The sequence below is a fragment of the Leuresthes tenuis genome, unplaced genomic scaffold (assembly GCF_036924035.1).
Source record: "Leuresthes tenuis unplaced genomic scaffold, fLeuTen1.0.hap1 SCAF_22, whole genome shotgun sequence".
NCBI classification, from domain to species: domain Eukaryota; kingdom Metazoa; phylum Chordata; class Actinopteri; order Atheriniformes; family Atherinopsidae; genus Leuresthes; species Leuresthes tenuis.
The window spans coordinates 7,902,163-7,928,289 of NW_027325376.1; the positions used below are offsets into that span (position 1 = coordinate 7,902,163).

General features: G+C 40.6%; 1 protein-coding gene across 3 annotated transcripts in view; it reads left to right on the forward strand.

Moving 5' to 3' along the window:
• The window catches only part of LOC140282137 (glucosidase 2 subunit beta-like), a 118,764-nt gene that overhangs the window by 63,898 nt on the left and 28,739 nt on the right, over nucleotides 1-26,127 (forward strand). For all 3 annotated transcript variants that reach the window (XM_072376717.1, XM_072376718.1, XM_072376719.1), the window contains 2 exons: nucleotides 17,457-17,526; nucleotides 19,517-19,606. In XM_072376717.1, coding sequence (XP_072232818.1) covers nucleotides 17,457-17,526; nucleotides 19,517-19,606 — 160 coding nt within the window. The remainder of the gene's footprint in view (nucleotides 1-17,456; nucleotides 17,527-19,516; nucleotides 19,607-26,127) is intronic.

Here is a 26,127-nt window from a genome sequence, read left to right on the forward strand (position 1 = left end):
GCCACTGAAACATACAGTATATACAACCTCTTGTGAAAGACCTCTGGAATGGAACACACTTTCATTTCACCCATATCGAAATATGGAGCAGGTTTACCCGCAGACAGGGGTGGACCAAGAGCACAGCATACATCCACTATATCATCACATGGTTTTCACAGGGCTCTCTGGGGCTAACAAACTACTCTCTGAGATGAAAGTGCAGTTACTGCCTTATGAAACTGAGCGCCAGATTAGGCATCAATCACTTTCACCTTTCTTTTGCCCTTTCAATCTTTACCTAGATTGGCTACCTGGCTTTTGTGTGCTCAGCAACCATGCAATTTTTTTCTTTTCTTTTTTTGCTTTGCCCTGTATGAGAAATATGAGAACATAAAAGTTTCTGATTGCACTTTGAAGTGAGACACTCCAGGCCTAAAAAAACGTCAATTTTGAGATTTGTGGCTTTGTTTTTTTCTTTTGTACCATGTCTTTCAGACTTCTGAAAAGAAGGTGCCCTAAAAATCAGTTGGGTGTCTATTTTTATTCTACATTCTGTGTATTGGACAAGGAACATATTCAAATTCTTATGAACTCCTCTAAATTATCCTTACGTGGCACATGGTGCTGTGGAGTGCTGAAACATAGGCGCCACAGCCATCTGAGCAGATGCATCCTCATCACTTGTATATTTGTGTAATTAGTACCCATAAGGATTGTAGAATTGTAGTAACTGAGATCATCTTTTAGCATCTTTTATTTGGTGGAGTTTGGTAGACATTGTTTACAGGTTTAAGTGCTTATTACACTCAGAATTCACATTCATATAACTATTCTCATTACAGAAATTCTGCTTCTGCTTGGTTAGATTAAATATCAATAGCTTCAAATGGTCATAAACTACAAATTTAAACATTTATCACACATCAAAAACATTTTTTCTTCAAAACTGTGCTCTGTTGCAGAGATCTTGTCTGGCGGCTTCCACTGGAGCCCGTTCCCACAGGTGGATGCAGATCTTGGCGTGCAGACTGTCACGTAGCATTGCTGGAAAACTAGCAACGTGTAGCTAGCTTGTCTGAGCTGGGAATAGCTTTAAATCAGTTGGCTCTGAGATGGAGCATTTTCCTCACGGGTACTTTACTCACCAACGCTAAACATAGACCGTGCAAACCCAGGCCTCCGGGACTCTACATTTTTTTTTTCATGCATGAGCAGCAGAATGGGGACCCTACAACCAACACAGATTCTTTTCACCCATTGTTTTTTTTCCCACCAATGTAATTCCAGTGCTGGTTTAGAGACGGAGCCTAAATTACAACCAGTTCTTTCTGTTTCAACTGCCAAAACACCGGTTCCAGACCCAAAAAACAGGTGCTACAGCAGCAACCAACTCTTTGCTTAATGTTCCTCTCATTAGATAAAAGCTTTATTATTATTATAGCTTTATGTTTTAATGTTACCAGTCACGTTAGTGAACGCCGCCCCATGTGTTGCATAGAGCGGTATTCACAGTCACTCCTTTCAACTAATTATATAGATACGTTTTTAGCTACATTGGAAAACGTTGTTGAGTTTTTATTAGCAACAGCTGGTGTTTATGTACCTGGCAGTTCACACTTGATAAGAACACCGCTAGGTGTCTTCACACTCGTCAATTGAGGACAACATTGTTCATTCCAACATTCAGAAACTATGACCAACACTGGTTGATATGACTGTACCCTGTACAGCTGTAGTGTCTTACCTTTTATGAATCACATTCATCAAGCTACCTTCTGCATTCATGCTAAATTCATGCTTTTTACATTGCTTTGGTTAACACACCAGCATCGTTTTTCATCTTGAACAAAAGAACTGCTTCAGATTATAATTGCTACATCAGGCAACAGTTTTTAGGTGGCCATAATTAACACATTCACTGGATTAGCTGCCACAAAAGTGACTGCAGACGTTTTGATGTCCTCTCCTCCCTCCATGATGAAGTCTCCTCATGGATCAATGTTAGCTTACCAGCACCTCAGAGCTGTTTGGGGGGTTGTAGCCCCTTGCGGTGTTATATCTGGAGATTCAGGACAGTACAGATACTGCTCTGTAAATGGTTATGTTGCACTGTCAGAGCTGTCTCTCGAGATCAAACGCTGCAAGTTCACGCCAAACGGGGTAAAAGGAAAGAAATGTCTATATAGCCTTGTAGCCATTTCTGAATTTACTCAAGTCTTAGCAGGGATCACAGGAATGGGAGCCTGAATTCTCCTAGTGGCTTAACTGGCTGAAGGAGAATGGCAGTGTATGTTTTTTCTTCTTCTTCCCTTTTGGGGTGTGTGTTAAAAATCACACATACGTGTGCGCGAATGGCGTCGGGTTCGCTCTCCTCTTGAGAGCAGAAGAAAACCATCTGGGATTGTGTTTGTGTTAAGCAAAGTGCAACGGTTTTTCCTGTCTCTCATTCACACCGACGCCTGGCATCATGCGGGGACTAATGTGGAGTCTAAATCTGGACCTTGTTGATAGAAAATGGCACGGTCACACTGTTCAGCATGTGACTCTCGCAAACCCCAGTGCAGGCGGTGGTGCTAATAGATAATTGCCAGCATAATCAGAGGTGACATGTTGAATCATGTTGCACAAAGAGCCAGTCACTTGGTTTCCAAATTGCAATTGTTATACAAGTCTTTTCCTGAAAGTGGAGCCTTAACAGTCCTTTTTCCTTTTCAGGAGGGTTGCATGGAGAAATTTCTTGAATATCTTGTCTTGATTTGAAGATTAACTTCTTTTAGTTTAACACAATCTGCCAAGTTGATGAAATCCAAAAATGTGTTCTATAACTGCCATTTTAATAAGGAAACTAGGCCTGTCACTACTTGTATTATTTTATCTGCAATGGCATAATTTGTTTATTTACATTGCACTGCGTAGATGAAGTGCAGACGTTCTTGCCTTTTTTGTGAACTTTTGTCCCTGGATAGCACCAATTAGCATGCTAAACTTTCCGTCTCTGCTCCCTCAGAAACATCAGTCCACTTATAGAGACACACACCCTCATCATAACAGTTTTTCATGGACTCACACCACCTCCCTTCGCCTCCCACTCATCCTGCTGATTGGAGTTGTCAGGAGTCAGAGGGTCACAGTAGAGGATGTCAATATGGCTCACTCACTCACAGAAGCGCACACACACACACAATAAAGTCATAGAAGGAAGAAGCAGACAAAATGACAGACAGTAACACAGTCGTAACTTAAGTGTGTGTATAAACACACCACACAGTCACCCCATCATGTCAGGGGCATCAGCTCAATCTCCCACTCGTGGCAGCCTTGTATGGCAACGTGAGTAGAGAGCGTTCAATTCATATTAATTATTCATCAGTCAACTGCCTTGATTTCAGTGATTGGATGTACCCTCTACCACCTACTGACTCCTACTCCCACATCCCTCTGTCCCATGGGAGAGCTCAGTGTCCCCATTTGGCTCTTAGAGCTGTTTAGTTTATTGTGTTTACGTGTCTGTGTGTCTTCATGTATATTAAACAGTACAGTGATGGGTTTTGTGGCAGTTATAAGTCTTTTGGGAAATAAATAGAGGACATGTGATTGGATGCAGTAGACTGGGAAGAAAGCAAATTGTGTTGCCATCTTTTGGCCACATTTGTCGATAGTGGTGACTTCATGAAGGACAAAGGAGGTGTATTCAAGGTCATTTGATTGTTGTGTAAAGTAACGACCAGGTTTGTATTCAGCGCTTGATCATTTGTCTTTTTTTTTTTTTTAAATGGAATTAAATGTGATGTGGTTGACATAAAGACTAAGTAATTTATAAGAATCCTTATAACGGTTATTTTAACTACTCGGCAGGCAAACATACCAAAAACTTGAGACATGCTTCAAAGAAACAGACCATTGTCTTAATTTCTCTTTCTTTTGTAATGTTTTCGGAGAACTAGGCACCCATCTAGGACGATGTCACATTCGTATCTGTTTTCAGAAATTTGTGAACACAAAGAAACCAGCGGATTTAAAAAGAACAATACATGGTATTTCAATCAAAAGCCATGAAGACATTCAATTAAAACCTCTTTAAATAGCAGATACCTCGATCACCATCCTTGTGCTTTTCATCCCTCATGGGTCCGTTACAGTTAGCTTCAGGTAAATGGTGAAACCACCAGCAGGCACCATCTCACTAACAGTATGCTCATCAGGAGCGGTGTGGCACAGCTCAGCTGAAAGCAAGAGACGATTGTTTGACGAGACATGGGCTTGACTATCTTTATCTGTAACCATAAGCAGACAACCACATGCGGAAGCTCACAGGCAGTTTGCATACAAATTGTTTTAGGCACCTGTCATCCTTTATTATAATTAGCAAGTGGACGTCTAAATAATTGCCATCAGGCTGTGGCTGCTGTATCAGTGTTGCCCCATCCCTCGCCTTTAGTAGTGGTATTATTTAAAGGGTTGGCGCGTCTTCACAAAGCAGAGCCCTCAGCAAAGTCTTAAGCTGTGTGTTCGGTCCACGACAGCATCTGGTGCACTGAAAATAATTAACTGACACAAGAGGGTTTGGTGTTGGGTTCACCCTTTGTTTTGTCCACACTTGTCCCTGACACACACAGACACTCATTTGCACGCACATACAGGCGTCTTTTGATCATAACTGTGGCGCTGCCAGGAGAGATGGAGGGAGAAGGAGGTAACACACTCATCCCAGGGGGATTTGGGGCTGGTTGTAAAGAAAATGAAACAGATGGGGCTCCCTTGGAAATAAAATGAAAAGGCGCTTTTGAGGAATTAAAGTGGTATAGTTGAGTTAGAGCACTTTTGCAATATAAAACGGACAATGGGCTTAAACAACTGGAAGAATGATTATTTTACAGTTCTTCATGACTGTACAAAACTATGTACTATTTTAACAACATGAACTGTTAATGTTTACATACACTGTAAAAACTGCTTGAAACGTGCTAATTCCCTTAATCAGGGAAAGTTGTGACTTTTAATGAGCTTTTCTTTCACTTCAGATCATATTAACTAAAGATACATCTTGTGTTGTCTCATCACTTTTACTTCATTTTGTAAAATACATTTATTTTTGCTTTTTAGTCGTGCAACACATTCCTAAAGTTGGACAGTGGACCTCTATCGAACTTTAAAATACTTTACTAAACTGAAAAAAAAGAAAATAGAAAAGAAGAAGCATCATGCTAACCTTGTTCAGGGATGGTATCGATACATGCTAGGAGGCATCTTTGATGGTGTCAGTATTGGTATTCTGTATGTTTATATTGAAGAAATATAAAAGAAGAAACCTTCCAGACTGTTAATTGGAACAAGTCCTAAAGTCAACCTTCGTGATGGCACAGGGTTGTGTCTTTGGAAAGTTAATTTTCACTTCTGTGACGGCATCATATGGCTTGGCTGTGGACAAAGAGTGTATGAGTAGCAGACTGCAATGCTGACAGTCTCCAATAGAGTGTGGGGAAGGATTTTCTAATGTCATACACAGCAGCATGTGTATCATGCGTAGCATCCATTTCTGCTTCTACTGTTTGTCTGTAGGTCAAAATGTCGGTGAAGTGCTGTCATGCTTTTGTGAGAATGTGTCAGAACTGAGTTTTCTGCTAAAAAGAGCTGTGCTCCAGGGCCCGTGAGAGCTATCCTGGAGTGTATCGCCAGCCGTTGCGTGACGACTTGACTCACACTTGTCGTTCTTCCTTCTTCCTCTTTCCCCCCCGATTAGGCTGCACCGTGGAGAGATGTGTCAGGACCACACATGCACACATACTTGCGTACAGCATGATCACAAGGAGTTCTTGCCTGTGGGAAGACCACAGGTCAACAGGCTTCTCTCAACCGACCCCCCCCCCCCCCCCCATCAGAGACATCGCTGCTGCGTCCTGATAGTAGCTTTGCTCAGATCGGATGGTTAGTGATGCTCAGTTTACAACAAAATTATGGAATCATCACTTTTGGAAGATGTTCATTCAGGTTTTACATCTGTGAAAAATTAAATAAAACAGACATGACACAAAACTCTTTTATTTAATAACTGAATGTAATTATCTAGCTTCGTAAAACATGACCTGAAAATTAAGTTTTTTTTCAGATGAGGTAAGTGAAAAAATTGAATTATATGCAATCTGCATTAAATACCTACACGGGTCTAATTATGTCCAAGAGTCTGCAGTTGCTTGCAGGGTTAACAAGCTGTTTGGGAGGAAACATGGCCCTGAGACAAGAGCTGTCAGTGGAAACAATGGAAAGGGTTATTAAACTTTTTAAAGAATGTAATTCAACTCGGAGTGTGGCAAAAGATGTTGGACGCTTCCAGTCAGCTGTGTCATAAATTTGGAGTAGAGAGAAAGAAAATGGGAAGGTTGTGAAAGGGATACATACAGCATGTCCAAGGAAGACGTCTGAGTGTCGGGAAAGAAAACTCAACGCAATATGCTTTGAAAATGAAAAATGTACAACAAAAGTGGCCAGCAAACGGTCCAGATCTCAACCCGATTGAATATCTGTGGTGGAAAAAGACTCCACCCTGCAGAGCTGATCGGTCAGCTGGTATATACAAGAAAGTTGAAACCTGATTGATGAAGAATGTTGTTTTTCACTTGTGAAATTCATTGTTTTTTAGACTGTTGTTAAAAAAATTATTTTTTTAGTCATATTTGTATTTTTTAAATAAATTAAGAAGAAAACTGAACATACATCCTACAAGTGTGGTGATTCCATAATGTTTACCAGAGGTTGAAGTTCAGCAATAGCTGTTTCCAGAAATAGTATTTTCCAGAAAAAAAACATCTCCCGGGCTTTTTAATAACACCCCCCACCCCACCCCACCCCATACTACACACACACACATACCCCCCCTTCCTCTGCCACACTTCCCCCTCACTCAATGTTCTTCTATAGCCTGCCTCTGTCACACTCACGGCTTTCTTTGTTGTTATCTCAGAGCACAGTTGTGTCAGCATGTCTGTGTGCGTGCACTCATGCTTGTTTGTCTTTGTCGCTCATGCCCTCTATTTTGCTGATTTGTCTGACACGTCCTGAAAAGGCCCTGCTCGGAGAGACATGACCACAGCCCAGCTCTGAGTGCAGTTGTGTCTGTAGAAATTACATCCTGCACAGAAACAGACAGGACTCAGTTAGGACTGTATGCAGTTTGCTCTGTTTCCTCTGAGAGGACAAACCAAATTCCTGTTCTACCAACTCCTATTATGAACTGAGCTGCAGGTTAAAAGGATCTCATTCTAGTTATATTCTTCAGGCTCTTTGGTGAGGTTTCCTTGCTCACAAAAGACACAACATGTTGCTGGAATCTGTCTACAGTGTCATTAGATTGTAAGGGTCGTTGCTGCTCAGTGAGCAACTTGTCCAGCCTGATCTGTGTTTTTTTTCTTTCTGTGGGCTATGTTGCCTGCTCAGCAAGCGCTCTCCATGGTGCTGATTTAGATGGAGCAAACTGGCGCTGTCCATGGTAGTATCATCACTGGTCCTATTTCAGTTGGTGCTTGCTGAGCCACAACTGACTGTGTTCGCTTTTGTCTGCTCTTCCCTTTGTGCTACCTCATCTGGTTCTAGCAGAGCGCATGTCATCCGCAGTGCTAATGCTGCTGGTTTGGGCCGTGTTGCAGTATGAGCTACCCAAGCAGAGTCAGTGCCTGCCACAGATTATAAGCTGCTAACTGCCACTCTGGATCCATTTTCTCAACGCCCATGTCATATCCTGCCATTTAAATGGGCATCAGGAGGCAGATTTGTCATTGCTTTTGCTAAGGGGCTCCATCTCTGTGCAGACGCAGGGGTATTTTCCTGAGGTGCAGTGAGGATTGTCTCTGTTCAGTATTTTGACTCGTTGTCTGCTGCAGCAGGGTGAATGTCACTGGGGGTCTAGCAGTGCACAGCAGTTTCGGTTGACTGAATTTTTCACTCTCTTCCCGTGTGGTCTAATCAAGCCTGGGGCAGACAATGCATCTCAGTTTTTTGCTGCTTCTCTCCTTAAACTTTTCCAATGTCCACCCTCATTTTCCATGTTAAGCCTAGTGAAACATCAAAATAATAAATTGCTTAGTTATTATTAATATCTGATTTGTACTGTTGTCATTTGCTAGCTAATGTGGTTCTTCTCTCATTTCACATCATTCTCTTCATTTCAGTCAGCTGATGACAGCTAATCCCCAATAAATGTGTGTGCTGTGTTCCACTGGTGGTCCACCTATTAGTGGCCCAACCTAGAGTCAAAACCCACAGATGAATTTGAAAATGGCAACTCAAGAATAACATTCATCACCAGTCTAATATTGTTCAAGCTGTTCAGTCCAAGTGTTATTTTTGTCATTGCACTTGTTTAGACGGTGCTGCTGTAAGTTCTTTGAATAAATTAGCTTTGAACATATGGGCACTGTGAAGCAGGGTTCACTTTGATATAATTCAGTGAGGTTGCTTCTAAAGATACGAGGGCATACCTAAAAATAGTCAACTTGTATAAGGGAGGGATCATTCCAGACAGGAATTTAGGGCCATATATTAGGATGATTACACCACCTTTCTAAGAAAATCAGCAAAGCTGTGCAACGGTTAATTTTGAAGTTGCTTATTTAACAGGCATATCATCCTGGGAGTGTGGGCATAATAGCTCCTTACATAAATAACACTCCTTCACATCTGTATCTCACATGCAGAGACTTCAACATGTCCCTCACATGGGTGACCAGGGAGTTGTTCTGTGGCAGTGCATCTCAGCACTCGGCAAATAAATTGGCGTGTGAGCCAGCAGAGCTCTGGTGTGTAAGAGAACATGGCTATCGGTGTTCTGGCAGGTTACAAACCTATGCGAGGCGTGATGTTAATTAAAGGCTCTGCTCAGCACTTTCCAAATTAGATGTGAAATGTTAAACAGGAGGGGTTTGCCATTAATGTGGTGCTCAGCGACACCTCTGACCCCGGTTCAGGGAACCCCGTCCTTGAGATATAATTGTGCTTACTTGAAGTGCTAGAGGAGGAGCAGGATGACCAAATCTACCAAGCTTCTTTTTACCAATGCATTTTCCCTCTGAAAAGATGTGCCGCTCACCCTTGCCTGGGTGTTTTGATAGCCACAGGAGGAATACATTGGATTGCAACCATTCGAGGGATACACCGAGTTAGCCCATTTTCACTTATCAAATGTTGGAAGCCTGATTTGAGAGGCTGCCAGCTCTCTGTCTCTTATGTTGTTTCAAATAGATTTTTTTTTCTTTCCCAGCTCCTGAAGCTAACAGTGTTTGGCAATGTACCAAGATGATCCCAAATAAAGATATTTTATGAGATGGTTCAGACGACTAGTCTCCAGTGTGCAGCCCCAGTTATGTCGAGATTTCTCTTTTTGTCTGAACATACTTGTCCATCACACATGTACTCCACTTCCTGCATCCCCTTGTATTCACATCACATGACTGCTTGAGTAAACATTCAGACACCAGTCATTTATTTTTGTCAACAGTATTCCCTTTGAGCTGCAGAAAATTAATATCTTTGACCTTAACATTTACATTTAGTTATGCAAAAACGATGAACTTGTCACAACGGTACGATTGCAATGACTGAATAACCTGTCACAATCAAGTCCCGAGTATTCCTACAGCTGCATCACCAGCTATCGAGCACTTTCCCCCAGCAGACAGCGCTTATCACTGCAAAACCGTCAAACGGGCGGATGTTGATTTGTACACGAGAGTGACATGCTTCCTGCTATTACAGTATGTTGCAAGATGACAGAGTTACCCCGGAAGGGGACCAAGTCATGAGCAGAGGAGACACAGAAGTAGGTCAGCTCCTAGGCGTTTGTTACATCATCCATATTCATAAACAGCACACAGTTGTTGCAGAGTGAACTCACTCCAGACAGACCATTTATTCTGTTCATTGGGCCCTCTCTCCATTTAAATGTGATTACATTTCACAATGACAGTATGAGCTGTGGACCTTGACTGCTGCATTGCTCTCACATGAATTGTGTATTATTATTATCTCACATTCATCGCAACTTCCATTCGACTGGTTGTAAAACGCCTAAAATATGTATAAAGAAATGATTTATGAAAATGATGTATTTGATTTAGTAGGATGAGATGATGCATGTTTGTGCCGCTGCAGCTGGCCTGATGTGGCTGCTTAGTTTAGCTTAGCATAAAGCCTGAAAACAAAGGAAAGTGCTACCTCATCTCTTTCCAAGGGGAATGAGATTTTACAGAAGTCTGTGGAAAAGAGATGAACATATGCACAGAATAGTCTTTATTTGCACCTCATATTGCACCAGAAATATTAAAAAAAATGTTCTCCTTTTAAAATAAATAGTTTTTATTGCTACAGGTGCTGACGTTTCAGGCAGGTATGTTGAGCTGATTGGGAGAATGACCTGAAACTGTCTGGCTGACCCTGTCCTTTTTACCACACACACAATTAAACACACACACGCTTTCTAGCTTGAAAGAGTGACTTTATCTTCACAGCTGAGGTATTCTGCATCCCGGAGCTGGAAATATAGAGGTCCAAAACTCATGTGAGTACAATGAGACTTACCTCCATCCCAAAGTACAAGTGTTGAGTACTGAAAGTGTTTCTTTGTTTTATCTGCTGTGGAATTTGTTGCTGCTTCCTGTGCAACATTTTTCCTAATGTTCCAGTTTGTGCATGCTGAGGCTCTTTGTGCTGCCTGTTGTTGGAACTAGGACCCTGCATGCGTTAGTTGGTCTCACTGTAGAGAGCGAACGTGTCCGTGAGATGTGTTGTTGTAACTGAATGAGAATGGATGCATTTTTCAAGAATGATTTTTTTCCCCATGTATTTTCATAAACCACACAAGCGCTGTCCACACAACACGCAGCATGTCACAGCAGCATTTTTCACACACTTTTCATAACCTTTCTAATTTTGACAAACTGTGCAGTGAAGTGATCTTTGGCTTCCATCATAGACAGGTGTGGGGGTAGGATGTGGGCAGTTGTCTTAGAATATACCCCATTTTATCATATGTTGTACTATAAATAAACATAGTGTTTAAAACACAGATCATACTGTACTGACGCTGAATTTGAGCTAGCTGTTCAGAACATAGACCTGCATATGGTCATTTCCGTATAGAATTCGATTTAATCTGGTTTTACAACCAAAGAAATTCAGTCCTGCCGATTTTTCAAAACTGGAAGCAATGTACAGCTTCTTTTGTAGATTCTGTAGGTTTTTGTATGGGTTATGTATTCGGCTCAGCTCTTGTAAAAAATATTTGTGGCAGATTTGCTGCTCATTTACTTTAATTACAGCCTTTATTCAAAGCTGAGTGCTGGCCGTATTTGAAAGCCATGAAAACATCAAATAAACCAGGCAGTTTTATGTTACCAGTTGCCTTGGACATACATGTACGAAAGATTTGTTCACGATTTTTTTCAGTTGGGCACGATGTGGTTATTGCATCATCTTTCTCTTCTAGAGGCAGAAACATGATCATTCACGTGATTTATCATGTGAGTGCAATTATCAGTGTGTCAGAACTTATATATACTTATATTATCTCACTTTGTGCATCTAGTGTGCAAAAAAGACTTCATTCCAATCAGGTGTTCAAACTTTTGCTAATTTTTTAGATTTTGAAGGTTCCATCAACCTATCAACCAAAGTGATACTTATTCTAATCATGAAGCAGCTATTGATGCAAGCAAAACTAATATGATTACCACGCATTATTTCTTTTATTGTCAGAAAGTATGTAACCAGACTTACTGTATTTGATATATGGACATCATTTCTTTTATTTCCTCTCCAGTTTCCAAGGATTAAAAGATGAAAACCTTGAGTTGCTTGTTTTCGCTCTGTGCCATCAGTCCCAAAATCACTACTGTGTGAGAAAAATATCGTCTGCTTCAATCACTGATGTTAGTTATTCTTGAAACATCGCTTGATTGAAAGAAGAACTTTCATTTTTATTATTTGCTTGTCGTGCTTGTGCACAAAACGCGTCACAGCTTGCTTTTCTTCAAAACATGCTAAACGTTAGAGTTGAAACATCTGCCTGTGTTCTCACCATCAGACCACATTATGTGTGGTCTCTAAAGCCCACCATCTGCTGCGTTGGCCTTTGTTAGTTGATGTAATGACATTTGGGCAGTGAATGTGTTCATTCTTAATTTCAATACACACTCGCCGTGATGCTGCGCTTGTCCTTCATCCACTTTGGAGAAAAAGAGAGTTGCAGGAGAGCGTGGGAGAATGAATACAAACTGAGTCAGTCACAAGGCTATGAATTGCACTGATAGTTCAAAACATGATGCTATTTCTGCCAGCTACTGTTATTCACTCAACCCTAATACAATCAGACACTCCAGCACAACGATTATGCAGGGGGCGAGATTGACCTCTTCTCAACTCTCAGCAGCCTGTGCTACAGTTTCAGAATCATTTGTGTGATTTGGACTGATTAAGAGAGGAACATTATAAAAAATCAAAGCGTAGCGTTTGTTTTATAGGTATACTTGGTTCCTGAACACGTTCTATTTAAGACTAATCTACAATTCATGTTGGTTAATGTCTGTAATTGGTATCTGCGTGAGACTAAAATGCAAAAATTGGAACTCTTTAGTAAAAATGACTTTTTTTCACCCTGGGGTAGTTGTGTTTGATGCCAGCAGGCAGCTATTGATGCTATCAGTAGCTCAGTTGACAATATTATGAAGGACCCTTAAACATTCTGCCATAAACATTTCATTACACAAAATCCTTAACCTATATTTTAGTCGTCCTCTTCCTTCAGAGCAGGTTTGTCAGTTGAGGAGAAACACTGAAAAAAATAGAGCCTGCGCAGAGGAAGGTGAGGGTGACAGGGAGACTCGGAGGAGCTCATGCTGAAAAGCCAAGGAGAATGTTAAAGTCGAAATAAGAGGAGAAAAAAAAAGATGGTGGAGAGTAAAGGCATTAAGGACACACGGGAATCGACAAGGAGGGTGTAGCATGTTGCCAGTCTTTATTTTAAAGAGCATACCTTTGAAAACAGACACCAACCAGCCTCCTACATGCGCCTGTTGGTTGACATAATCTTTGTAAAAGGTGTGTATTGCTGTGAGTATTTGGTTTGAGGGTGGCCTTGCTGCATTGCCTTTGTTTTGTTAAGCATAGTCACTGCACACACCACCGACTCAGGCTTCTTTTCTTGGAGCTGCAGAGGAATTGTCTCATCTATTGATCTACACGCATGTAAACAGAGTATCTTCAGTGTCTGGCTTAAGGTATGTATTCACTGGAGACTTTCAGCAGTAGGAGATGGCATATACTATACCGCATATTCCTCCTTTTCTATTTTTGTACACAGCCTCTGTGATTTAACAACCCTCTTGACAGCTTCAAGTGAAGTACTGTACACTACCTGAAGAGGAGAACGTCTTGCACTGGTCAGTTTAGTTTCAACATGAAATCATTTGTCCCATATTTTCCTTGTAAATACATCTAAACTGTAGAGAATTTATTTTTTCAAGATAATATAATGATGCTATAAAACCAACTTACCATTAGACTAATCTTGCATTCACTGGTACACTGGCTTTGGGTTCTGTAAGGCCTGACTGATGCTACCCTGTGTTCCCTGCTCTGAGTACTTCTATTCGCCTGGTTACCCTTCCGTCTTTTCAGCCCCCCCCTTCATATACAACAGGAATGTAGCAACGGGTCAGATGTCACCCACATGGGATTCTGTGTCTCCTCTTTGTCATTGCTGAGCTCAATGATTAGTGTGTGTGTGTAACAGGGCAAGGCAGGGCTGGAGAGAACATGTTTGTGTGTTAGACTGTGATTTTGAGGTGGTTTGGGGGTGGGTTAGGGAAATATTTGGTCTTGCTGGTGCTATAAAAATAGCCATTACAGCATGGAAAAATAAAATCCCAGATTGCCTGTTGGACAAACTCCGTCTGTATTAGGTTCAGCAAGAAATAGGTGTTGGGGGAAATGTGTGCATGCATGTGTATGTGGGGGTGTTTGGAGGTGAGAGGGGCGCTCTTTAAAGGAAACCAGCTGAGACCACATGCAAGGAACATGCTAATTGGTATTCGGGCCAGTGCTGTCACAGCTTCCCACTTGGTCCTTACCACATGCACACTCCTTCCCGTTGCCACGGCGCCAGGCCCCAGTGAGATTCACTCTGACGTCAGCGCTAAACCTGTCCACTTTCAGAAACGTCAGTGAATCCCCATGTCCATCAATAAACGGGTAAATTGCCTATTCAGCCTCTTAACTCTTATTTTTTTGCCATTTTCTCTCTCCCCAGCCCTTTTATTTAGTGGTAGATGGTTTACTCAAAAATGTATTCTTGAATGCTTTTTTCTGTAGCATCAGCTCCACAACAGATGACTTAATCAGACGTCACTAGAGGAGTGTAGTTATTTACACATCACGTGTTGCAAGGCTCTCACTGTGTAACACTGTTTCTCTGCCTCCTCACTCAGGGATTAATGTATTTTTTTTTTTTTTTATAATTTTAGATTGCTTACCACCTGAATTAATTGTGTGGACACGTTTATCACACTGTTTTCATATATCCTGTCAGCCAAGCATTAGAAGACATAGACATCAATTCAGTGGGGACTCAAACACTGTCCATTTTTACTGCATTTGCAGCTTTGAATTAATGTACTCGTGTTACTAGAATGCATTTTGTCACCGTAATACCACGGAAACTAAATTCAATTTAATTAAATTGAAAATTAACGAAAAGATACTTTGCTTTTCACAAAGGGAAATTATAGTATTGCGGCACTTATGCTGCACTTATTTTCTTTTCATAAGCAGTTAACTAATTATTCATCATTAGCAGGAATGACCTTCTGTACGCCTCTTTGTTGCTGTGGAGCTGAAGAAGCCTCTGACTGGATACATTATTGTTTCATCACTGTGTTGTTTAGAGGGTGGGTAGCATTGTCTATTATGTTCCAGCGATGGGCAATGATTTTTGACTTTTTGAATAGTAACTGAATTTCATCGAAGAAAATGTTGTCCTCCACCACCTGGGCCTCATCTCCCAGGATGGGAGTAGGGTTTAGCTTATTCCTGGTCCTCCTTAAATCCACAATCATCTCTTTGTTTTGTTCGTGTTTAAGATAAGATGATTATTCCCACGGTTATTGGGAATAATCATGCCCCAAAGTTATTGACCAATTTCCTTGTTAATCACTGATACACTCAATGATTGCAGAGTCATCTGAGCTTTTCTGGAGATGACAGGACTCTGAGGTACTGGAAGTCTGAGGTGTGAAGAGAAGGGGTGAGAGTACAGTTCCCTGTGGTCCACCTGTACTGCTGCCCACCTTCTCAGACTAAAAAAAACCCTACAGTTTCACAAACTTTGGTGTGTTTGTCAAGTAGTCAGTAATTTAGGTGGTTGTGGAGAAATGAGAATGGGCTCGCTGAGGCAGGTCCATGATGGCATCTTTAACCCCAGCCCCAGGACGATAAGCAAACTGCAGTGGGTCCTGAAAGGTGTTAATTTGCGTCTCTCCACGGGCCAGATGTATGTCTGTATGTATGCACAAAGGCAGAGATGTGTGTATATACAGTATATTTTTATTTTTTTTTACCAGATTTATAAAGATGTGTGTATATAGGGTTCTATTTTATAAATCTCAACAATCAAGAAATACTGTATTTGCACATACACAGACCTGACTTTTTTTTTACCCCCCCATCAGTGAAGCAGAGAAAAAGGAAATCTGATTCATTTAGTGATCTCAGTTCCATGATGATGAACAGAACAAAACTGATTAAATTAAAAAAAGTGAGATGTCTGATGACCTCATCTCAGGGTTTCATTGCTATAAAATGTGTGCACACCTGGTCTGAAGAGTGCGTGAGGTTTTAAATTATGGTTTGTGTGGAGGAAAGGCCTATAACATAGTTTTATGTGTATGCATCATTTATGTAACTGGCTCCAGGATTTTCATGGTGCAGGATGTTAGGGCACCAGGTCTTTAGTCACTGAGGGCAAGTGGAAAAGATTTTTTTTGGTGCCGGAACAGGGATTATGCATTTTCTACAGAAACTCTTTGGGATTGCCAAAAGTATCCATTCCTTGTCTCTTGCTAACTGCTAGGTTAAAGCTGAATCTAAAAGTGTATGGAGAACCTGCTGATTATCAAAAAAGTGCCACATTTTTTCCCACTCTGACTGAAAACTCAATCACATTGACTGAAACCAGAAACAAAACTCTATGGACACAGTTGTGCCACTCTGAGCACCTCTGTGTGACATTTGTAGTGAAAAATGTGGACATACAGGTGAATTAAAAACGGAGTCCCTCCTGGTTTGCTCTCATTTGGGGCAGTTGACGTTGTTCCTGTTATTTGGAGGCATCTTAAAAAATGCAGGTCTGTTTGCCATGGAGAGTTTCCCTGTGTGGGAGAAGACAGCTTTTACTATGTTTTGAAGAAGAAATGACTCAGCTAGAGTAAAAACTGTGAGTGCTGCTGCAGGTTAAAGAGACCTTTTTGTTTTCTCCCACTCTGTTGAATATCAGTTCAAGTTTAATGCTGAACAGTCCACGTGTACTTTTTTTAGTGGAGATTTTAAACTTCGGATTGCAGATTTTAGAGCTTGTATTAAAGATATTCAGTCCACAGTGACATCAAACAAATGATATTTCCAACTTTACTTTACTCATACACGGTGTGTAAATAGATGACAGGTTACTGGTGATAGTGTGTAACCTTTTGTCTCGGTTTTATTTCAATATCTGTCATACTCTTCTTTCAGCATAGCATTCTTCAGTTTGTGTTGTTTCCAGTTCAAAACCTCTGACATAAAGACAAATAGAGTGAACAGAGGAGTGTATATTGTTCTGACTTTCATCAAAAACCTGAACCCAAATGCATGCAAATGTCGCTCAGTGCCTGCTAGGCTGTGTAAACAGACGCATTAAATGTTCACTACAGTTACTTTATAGGTAATGAGATTTCAGTTTTATGTGTGTAACTTGTTTTGCCATTTTGTCTTGAGTGATTTGCCAACTTCAGACCAAATAAATAACTTTTATCAGGGTTTATATCGCACTTCATCACTTGCATTAGTAGAATATCTGTTGCTGTTATAGTGATGAGTGGATTTCAATTAGCTCCGGCTTTCTACTTGTATTATTGTCATACGTTAAAGATACGTGTGTGACAAAGTAACATAGATGTATCTGCTGTGGCCGCCTCTGCTGCCCTTACATTCCCTCTGACTTGTTTTCTTTCTCAGTCTCAGTTAGCACAGTTTTCACTGTGAAGAGATTAATAAGGCTGCCTCTCTGCACTTAACACACCTGAAAGTATTTTTTTTTTCCCTGTTATTGTGCTGCCTCGTTCCTCTCACAGTCCTACTTATCAGCCTATATTAAGAACCCACTGTTTGGCAACACACAGCTGCTGAGATGCAACAACTCTGCATTGTTAATTTTTCTGACCTTTTGTTTTGTCTAGCTGCAGAGTGGGAGGCTACCAATCTGAAGAAGGTAGAAGAAGCCTATGAGACAGTCAGCATGGAAATAAGGTGAGGGGAAAATAAAGAATTACAGGAGGGGGTTAGCTTCTGTTGTCACACGTTGGTAGTCAAATCCTCAACACTTTGCACTTTATGTGGATGACGCATTTGCTTCTCACATTGCTACTGTAAGCAGGGAGTCATGATAACCTAACTAGGACTTAAAATAGACTCCATTCTTCTCTGCTAAAGTAGTCTGGAAAGCTGCACAGTAATGAATTTGCACTGTGTGATACCTAAGGCTAATTTAAATGAAGAAAAACAAACTCTATTGGTTGCCTCCTGTGCTGTGCTGGGCCTCTCACCTACTTACTTTGAGCATAAGAGTGTCAGCCTGGATATGAGTTATCCAAAATCCTTTGGCATTTTGTTGAAATTTCTCGTTGTTTCTGGGATGACATAGCAAAATGATCTACTGGTATCAACAAAATAGCTGCATATTTTATTTACGGTGTTATATTTCATCCTCAAAAAGCTGTGTGGCGTCCTGTTCAACATCATCATAGACTGTCACAGTCTAACATGCTTACAACAGCTGAGAAGACAGGGAAGAAAAAACAAAAACATGAGCACGTTTGAGTGCAAATTCCTGTTACGTGCTCCCACTCAGATGTTTCCATAGAGCTCTGAGCCAGCCAGTAATAGCTGACAAGAAGCTTTGGTGGCCCTTTGGGCTTGCAAATGGTTCATTACACTGAGTAGATGGGAGTGTTAAGCACAAAGGTCAAGATTTTTACCCTGTAAACAAATGCTTTCATGGGAGGAAAATAGGGAAAATTAGCTGGCATATTTTCATGTTATCTAGATCTTTGCTTTTCCACCTTGCTCTTATTACCCCAGGTCAAATCGAACACTGCTATTTGTTCTGGAGCATTATATAAAGGTTTTTTGGTTTGTCTTCTCCTTAGGGCATGCCATTTGTTATTATGTAGATGTTACTGTGATGGCGCATGTGTGTTTTCATACCTTTTTGTAATAGTGTTAAATGAAAGTCTTTTCCGTCTTATAGAGTTTATGCTGGAAAGAGCGGTTTATATACAAGAAAATGACACACATGGTTCCAGCCTGCATCACTTTTCTGACCCTGATTCATCCATCCATCCGTTTTCTGTACCCGCTTGATCCAATTTAGGGTTGCAGGGGGGCTGGAGCCTGTCCCAGCTGTCATTGGGTGAGAGGCAGGGTACACCCTGGACAGGTTGCCAGTCCATCACAGACAAACGAGACACACAACCACTCACGCTCACACTCACACACACACTCACACTCACGCTCACTCCTAGGGTCAATTTCGAGTCACCAAATAACCTGACATGCATGTTTTTGGATGGTGGGAGAACAGGCAAACTCCACAGAAAAAGGCCCCAGCTGGGAATGGAACCAGGAACCCTCTTGCTGTGAGGCGCCACACCACTGTGCAGCCCTCGCGATTCATCCCTCTACACCATTTTACCTTATCAACCACAAGCGGAACAATCACCCTCCCTAAACATTTGTTAACCCCATTAGCAATCCTGGGATACGATTATGGAAATGAGGCCTTGTGAACTGTTAGAGATAGGGCTCACTTGCCTTATCTGCCATTAGTGAAGAAGTGCAGCCCTCACTGGCTCAAATAATTGGAGACACTGCATAGAAATGGGCTTTAAGGGGCCACCTCATCAACACACTATCCATGAAGTCAGTCACCAAAAGAGGAAAAGAAAAAAAAGTAAAGCTTCACTGTCAGCACAGTTCTGAGTCACCCAGAAGTTATTAAAGAGGCTTCTTATTCATTAAAAGGCTGTTTGGTCTTCTTGTTATGTTGGGCTGTGCATTTTATACAAAAACCTTGAAACTGTTAAAGTTTAGGCTTCCTTTGAAACAGCTCCCTTGTCATATTTGCATCTATTTGCTAATATTAACATGATTAAATGTAAGTAAAAAAAAAAAAAACAGTTTTATAATCCAGATCTGGTTTAAAGTGCAGCACTGATCCTCTGTACTTTTGTGTCCTCAGCGATCTGCAGAAGAAGCTGGCCATAGACTATGGAACAGATTGGGAGTTTCTCTTTTTGAAAAGCCAGTGTTACAAGCTGAAAGTATATCAGTAAGTACCGACTGAATCTTTATTACGTACTTCTCTTTGAAAGGCTTTTTCATCCAACATGAATATGTAAACTAGTTCAAAATGTGTTTTTGCACATAAAAGTATGCTTTTTGGTTAATCATGTCTCCTAAAAAAGAAAAGACATATTCATACCTGTGAAATCCTTCCTTCGAAAAGCTACATCTTTTAACAACAGTGTGTACTCTCAAAAGTGGAAATGATGGAAAGCAATTACAAGCCTGGTCAAAGTCTTTGGCACTCTTAAATTGTAACCTCAGACGATTTTAAGAAACAAATTCAACTTAACTGGTTTTGCATAATCAGAATATTTGACTAAAATGTCAAAAGTTATTATACAACAGTGACAAAAAAAATCTTTGTTATCATGACATACAGAATGCATACATACATACATATCATATGCCGGAGACTTTTCATGCTGTGGGGCTGCTTTGCTGCCTTTGGTACTGGAGGTAGTGAATATATCAAAGGAGAGTCCAAATCAGAGGTTTATCTAGTGGTTAAAAAAAACGAGATGTAGGTGACGTGTCTATAGTGTCCCAGCAGGACAAGAACTGGAGTTACAAATTCATCAGCACAAATGCACAGATAGAAAACAAGAAAACAAAAGATTTCATCTGGCCAGGAGTGAGTCCTGACCTCAATAATATTGAAAATGTGTGGATAAGCTGCAATATGCAATTGGGAAAAAAAAGGACTCCTGGCACCTTAAAAGAGCCCGAAGGCAATTTGAATTTAATAGTGGCAGAAACTACAGCTTTTAGACATGAAGAGGCAGTCATTGTTTCCAAAGGTTCGAACAAACAAATGTTGTTGAATATGCAGGTAACTTTTTTCCTTTGTTAGGTACATTCGAAAGTTTTATGAGACACACCGATGAAAATATTCTGAAATAAACATTTGATATTTGGGAATGTCAATAATGCTGACCTGGACTACCTGTTCTCTGCAGCTGCACATTAAACTCACTGGATAGAGATGTGAAGCAGTTTGAAAGGGCCATCACAAAATCAACATGTCAGCCAGAAGCTTTCTTTCTTTCTTTTTTTCTTTCTTCCTTTTTTTTTGCGGCTGTTTGGAATAAAAATGCGTCTGTTGCAGAAGGAGAGCATCTCACTAAAGATTGACCATTTAAGGGGTTGATAATCTGTGAGCTCCAAGTCACCCTGGAGAAGCCAAGAAGCTAAATCAACTAAATTTAATCAACAGAATGAGCTTCTTTTACTCTCTCCTGCTGCATCCCTGTGGCCCCTGCTGGGGTAGAATCTGTTCTCCTCAGGATCGCTTGCCAGCTGGAGCTTTAGAAGCCTGTGGGTGGTTGCAGTTTTGAAAGAAAATTATCTGAGATCTGCACTATGCGATCTGCACAGCAAATGCATTTTTCAGACATTTTTGGAATTGGTGGTTTTCCCATGCCCTTATATGCCAGTGTGATTTGTTTACTTAGTTTGCCATTTAGAGGGGAGATTCTGAAAAGCAACAATCCAGCTCTTGTTCATAAGCCAGAAAAAAGAAACAAATGAAGAAAAGAAATTGATTAAATCGGTATTTACTGTCGACAGTGTCTGATAACAATGTTGCACTTTCCTTGAAAGGGTTTAAGAAGCTGGCTTCTGTATTATTGTTTGTTTTTACTTTGGTAATGCATTTGATCAACATGTAGCGTCCTCTCCAGAGCTTACATGCTGTTAGGCTTTTGGAGGACTGCACGTCTGTCCATATGCCTTGAAAAGAAATGTCTGTCTGCAGGGGTGAGAGTGACGCAGACTGATACCTCGGCTAGTAAAAAGGGACCTTTAGAAGTCAATATTTGGACCAAGAAGTTCTACAACAGAGGGAATTATACATCTTCTTCAGGGATATGGCGATTAGGATTTACATAAAAAAATTAGAAAGACTTTGCATTCCATTCAATTCTTTACAAATACATAAACATTCTTTGTTTAGTAAGTCTTTATTGAAATGAGTGAACAAGGTGAAATGTCATGGTATTTTCAGAGGGGGGCTGGCCATCCTGCCTGTGTAAAAGATGACTTGAATTAGTATTTAGAGATTTTAACTAACAGCTTTGGTAACACATGATATCCTCCGCAAAGTAATAGCAATACTCACTTCTTCCAAGTTGACTTCATGGCAGGGCAGGGGAGGTAAAAGAGGGACATGGGCCCAATTACCTGCTTAAAGGGGAACTTTAAGGTCTAGGTTTATTTTTAAACCTAGACCTTATTATTTACACTCAGTAATGTGATGGTGTCAGTATCAAAAGTGGTGTAAATAAATGCTGACGTTGCTTCCTGAAAACCTACACAAGTCTCATGTCTCTTCATAAAAAGTATGAATTAACCGAACTGACAGTGTGAAAATGCCATGTTTATTCCAGCACAACCTGGATGTGTCTAAACCTTACTCTGTAAGCGTTCTATCAGTCAGCGTGTAGGTGCAAAGTAATGAAATGTGGGTAATGTTAATCACTTATTTAGTTTACTGATCTGGAAAAGCTTGCAGGTTTAATCAAGTCAGCTCACTCTGTTTTTTGGAGTGGTTACAGCTGTTTAACATGTTTGTGTTTTCCTTGAAAATCCTTTCAATCTGACAAAAAAAGATCTAAAATCATGGCAGCTCATGGCAGAGCTTTGTGGAAGCGTTAAGTTTAATGTGACTGCTGCCTTCACACTCGTTTGAATAAAAACCTGTTGGCTGTTAGATGACAGAAATGGACCTCTTCTTTGAATCTCCCACCCTCAGCGTTTTGCACAGACACCCAGTTTGTGCAGTGTTACGTTTTTTTTCTTTTCCCCTGGCCTATTGGCATCATACATTTCATGTTATTTTTTATCCTTCAAAGCATTGACAAGCACAGTATCCACTAGCGTCAACTGAGAAGAAGGTGTTTTGACCTACCAGCCCCCTCGCAGCAATGTACCAGTTCTCCTCCCTGTCGTCCTTTATCCTTGCTGTTTGCCTTGAACAGTGATCCTGAAAAGACATGACATTGACAGACACGTAAACCAAGGGCTTCTATAGCTCTCCCTCCCATGTCACAGAGTAGAAAAGTAGCAGAGCAACACATTTCTTGACATTTCTTGATGTCTCGATCGTCAATTGAAAGGATCTCATGTCTGTCCTCACTAGTGTTTAGCTTTATAACATTTGATTAAATATCACATAGATATTACAGAGAACTGTCCCAAAGCTATAAAAGTCTGCTTTGCTGAAACTGTCTATAGTTTAGCATTTCTTTAATGAGTTATTTGTGTCAGGTATGTGTTCGTCAGGATTTGGTCATGTTTGCGACATTCGTGCTACGTTCTGTATCTAATTGTGTGTTGCGTTTCTACCTGAGGCTGTCAGCTGAGATTTGTTGCCTTTGTGTATCTTTCAATATACATTTTTTGTTCAAAGTTAATTCCTCTGCAGTGCTTCTGCCTTGTCTCATGATGGTTTGAATAACTTCTTAACACTGGGTCTTGAAGGCCTTTTTCTTCAATTCAAAGATAAAAAAAAAGAAGAAATTCATTAGTTTGTTTTTAAAGTGGCAGAGAAAACAGCCCTTTTGTTGTTTTTAACACTTTCAAGTGGAATGATTAACGGCAAGATCAGAAGCTAAATGCTGTGTCGTAGCAATTTTCCAAATTGCCTTCTCATCATTTTTCTTTATAGACCATAAACAACATTTATAAAAACTTACAGAGAGTGCGTTACCATTTAATAGCATTTATTGTGCTACTTCCAATTACCTTTCTCAAGGCCTTAGTTAGCTTTTTTATGTTACATCATATTCAAAGTGTTGAATTTGCCCCCCCCCCGAAAGTCAGCTATTTAAAATCTTCGTATTTCTCACAGAACGGTCTTTAGAGCGCTGGCGTACCCTTATCACAAGTTGGGACTTGAAAATGCAGGCTTCTGCCAGTGAATCAGAAATAAGCTCTGCGAGTCAGTCAGCACAGCCTGGCACAGCATGAAGGGAGACACCCCATAATGAGTTCTCAGAGGCGGAGTCCCTACCTACAGCAGAGCCTAATATTCCTCCTGTGGATTTGTTGACACTCCTCAAAGCAACTTAAATCGAAGGGCCGTGATTTATGCAAGACTGTCAGGTCAGATTGACTCAGCCTCCGCTCTCATGTCGTTAGAAAGTACAGCTCCTCAGTGAGTCATGCCTGCCACTGTGGTTCAGCTTTGACAGGGAAGAGAGAAGGATAACGCAGCACAAGTGACACTTCCAACTGTCTGTAGAACATCACATGGCATTCCAGAGTGCTCTGGGTTCTTCTGAGGTAGAAAGGGACACCATTAAGATGACCAAGAGAAGTTGGTCAAATTGGGTCAAAACCATGGCATGGACATGGAGAGCTAAATGTGTCTTCTGGGAGAAACGTGGAAATAAGGAGCCATGCACAGCAACAACTGTGGCAAACTGTGTCTAGTTGAAAATGGGGTTCATTTGACTTTTTAGACAGTAAGCTATCTGTGGTCTGTCTGTTGACATCTACTATCTGTTTAAAACAAAATAAAGAAATGATCTGCTTCAGATACTCATTTTTAGAGTCCTGAATGTTTTCCTAGTTATACGAATGGCATCCTCTACGTTTATCTGCAATGTAAAGCATGCTACAGCCACAACTTGTTATGAGCGAGGAGGCAACCACTCAGACGTGGCTGAAAGCGATAATTTAATTACTCAATGGAGGAAATAATGTGTGCACAAAAGATTTTAAAAAAAATTGCCAGAGTACAACCAGCAGAAAACCAAGAATCTGTTAGTCTCACAAGACTTAGCTAATTGTTATAACAACCTCATCTCTGCTTATCAGAAGTACTAAATAAGCCATATATGACATACTTAAAAATGACTTGCTCAATACCTGACCTAATCAATCCAAACATAGTTGGGAGTTGCACTCCTGACTCTGCTACAGTAAGAGGTGATGTGGCCCCTTGTTAGCATTAGGGTTGTAGGGTAAATTAGGGTCAATGTTCATATAGTGCATATTAAAGCTGAGTTCCTATTAAATATGTTCTCATTCACATGATTTTCTGCTTCTGTTGTCATTTGGATGGATGAGCCTTAAATCGTGAATTAAAATGACCCATTATGACAAGATATGAACCAGCAGCAAGTTCCAAGGCATTTCCAGGCTGTCGTTCTGTTCAGATAAAATTCAGATGTTTTTCCTAGCTGCAGGTTCTTCTGAGAAAATAACTTTCCAGATATGCTGAGGACAGCACCTGTGCTGTGATTTTGGCTGTATTTATATGTGCAATGATCACCCAGAGTGAAAGTAGGAAACAGCGGAATTCAATTATTTTCTTCTACTCAGAAATTGCAGTCTAACAGGTGGTGCTGCTGCTGCTGCTTCCCTTCACTGCTGAGTGAACAGAGTGAAAGCAGAGAGAGTCGTTCCTGCTGTGGAAGAGACAGACCGCGATCTCACGGGGCAGTGCTTGCAAGGGACTGTTTGTCCTAAAAGTTGTTAGATTTGCCGCTAAGAAACTTTAATCCATGAGTGAAGTCGCCAAGCAGTGGTTATATAACCACACTTTTGCAAGCTGCAGGAGTCAACGGGCTGGGGCATGTTGGTGGGATGTTGCATATTCAAGTTAGCATACAATATTGAACGTTAAAAAATGTTTCGACCCATAGAAAGAGAGGGAACATAACTCAGAAGGCAGAAAAACACCCTGCTACAGACAAATGCAGGCATTTACACAAATGAAGCCAGTTTTTTCCCTCTCATTTACCAAGGGGTAAAAAGGCCAAAAGTCTGCTTGAACATTCAGTAATTGTGTTGTTAGAATAAGTGGTTGGTAGGCAGTTGCTAATGCAGGTTCACGCTTCAGAGCATGACTTTGTCTCAACCCTTGCTTTTAAATAATGTATATTTAAGATATAGAACCACTACGCTTGTGGAATAAAGGCATCACATTTACCATTGCTCTTAATAAGAATGGGATTCAAAAGGTTACGTTTTATCAATTGTCAATAACAGAGCGAGCTAAAAGAAATACTTATGTCAGAGATGATTGTTTTGACTTTTCACTCCGTGGATCCATTATTTTGTTTAGTGACATAACTTTTAAACCAGACATGTTCAGCTTCAAAGCTATAAGAATATAACAATATATCACTTTTTCATGAGAGAAAAACTAGGTTATTTGGAGACCAAAACAAAGCTAAAAGGAGAGTTGGATCAGGTTTCCAAAACTATGAAGTCTTAATGTTTCCAGAAATCCTGCAGAGGAACACTGCCAGTTTATTTTCCTGCTGAATCACTGCCTCCTTGTCACAATTGTGACTCAGCACAACATTTGTCTGTCAGAGTACTGGTCTCTTCCTGTAAACGACCGAATCTGAAGTAGCGAACATTCATTGTTCATCCAGTAGAACTGCCAGAAAGTGCAAGTATGTTTGGCAGCGCGCTAAAAATCATATATCTCTGTTCATGTCATGGATTGCTATGTTGAAAATGTATTTTGTCTGTATATAGTCTGTATAGGGC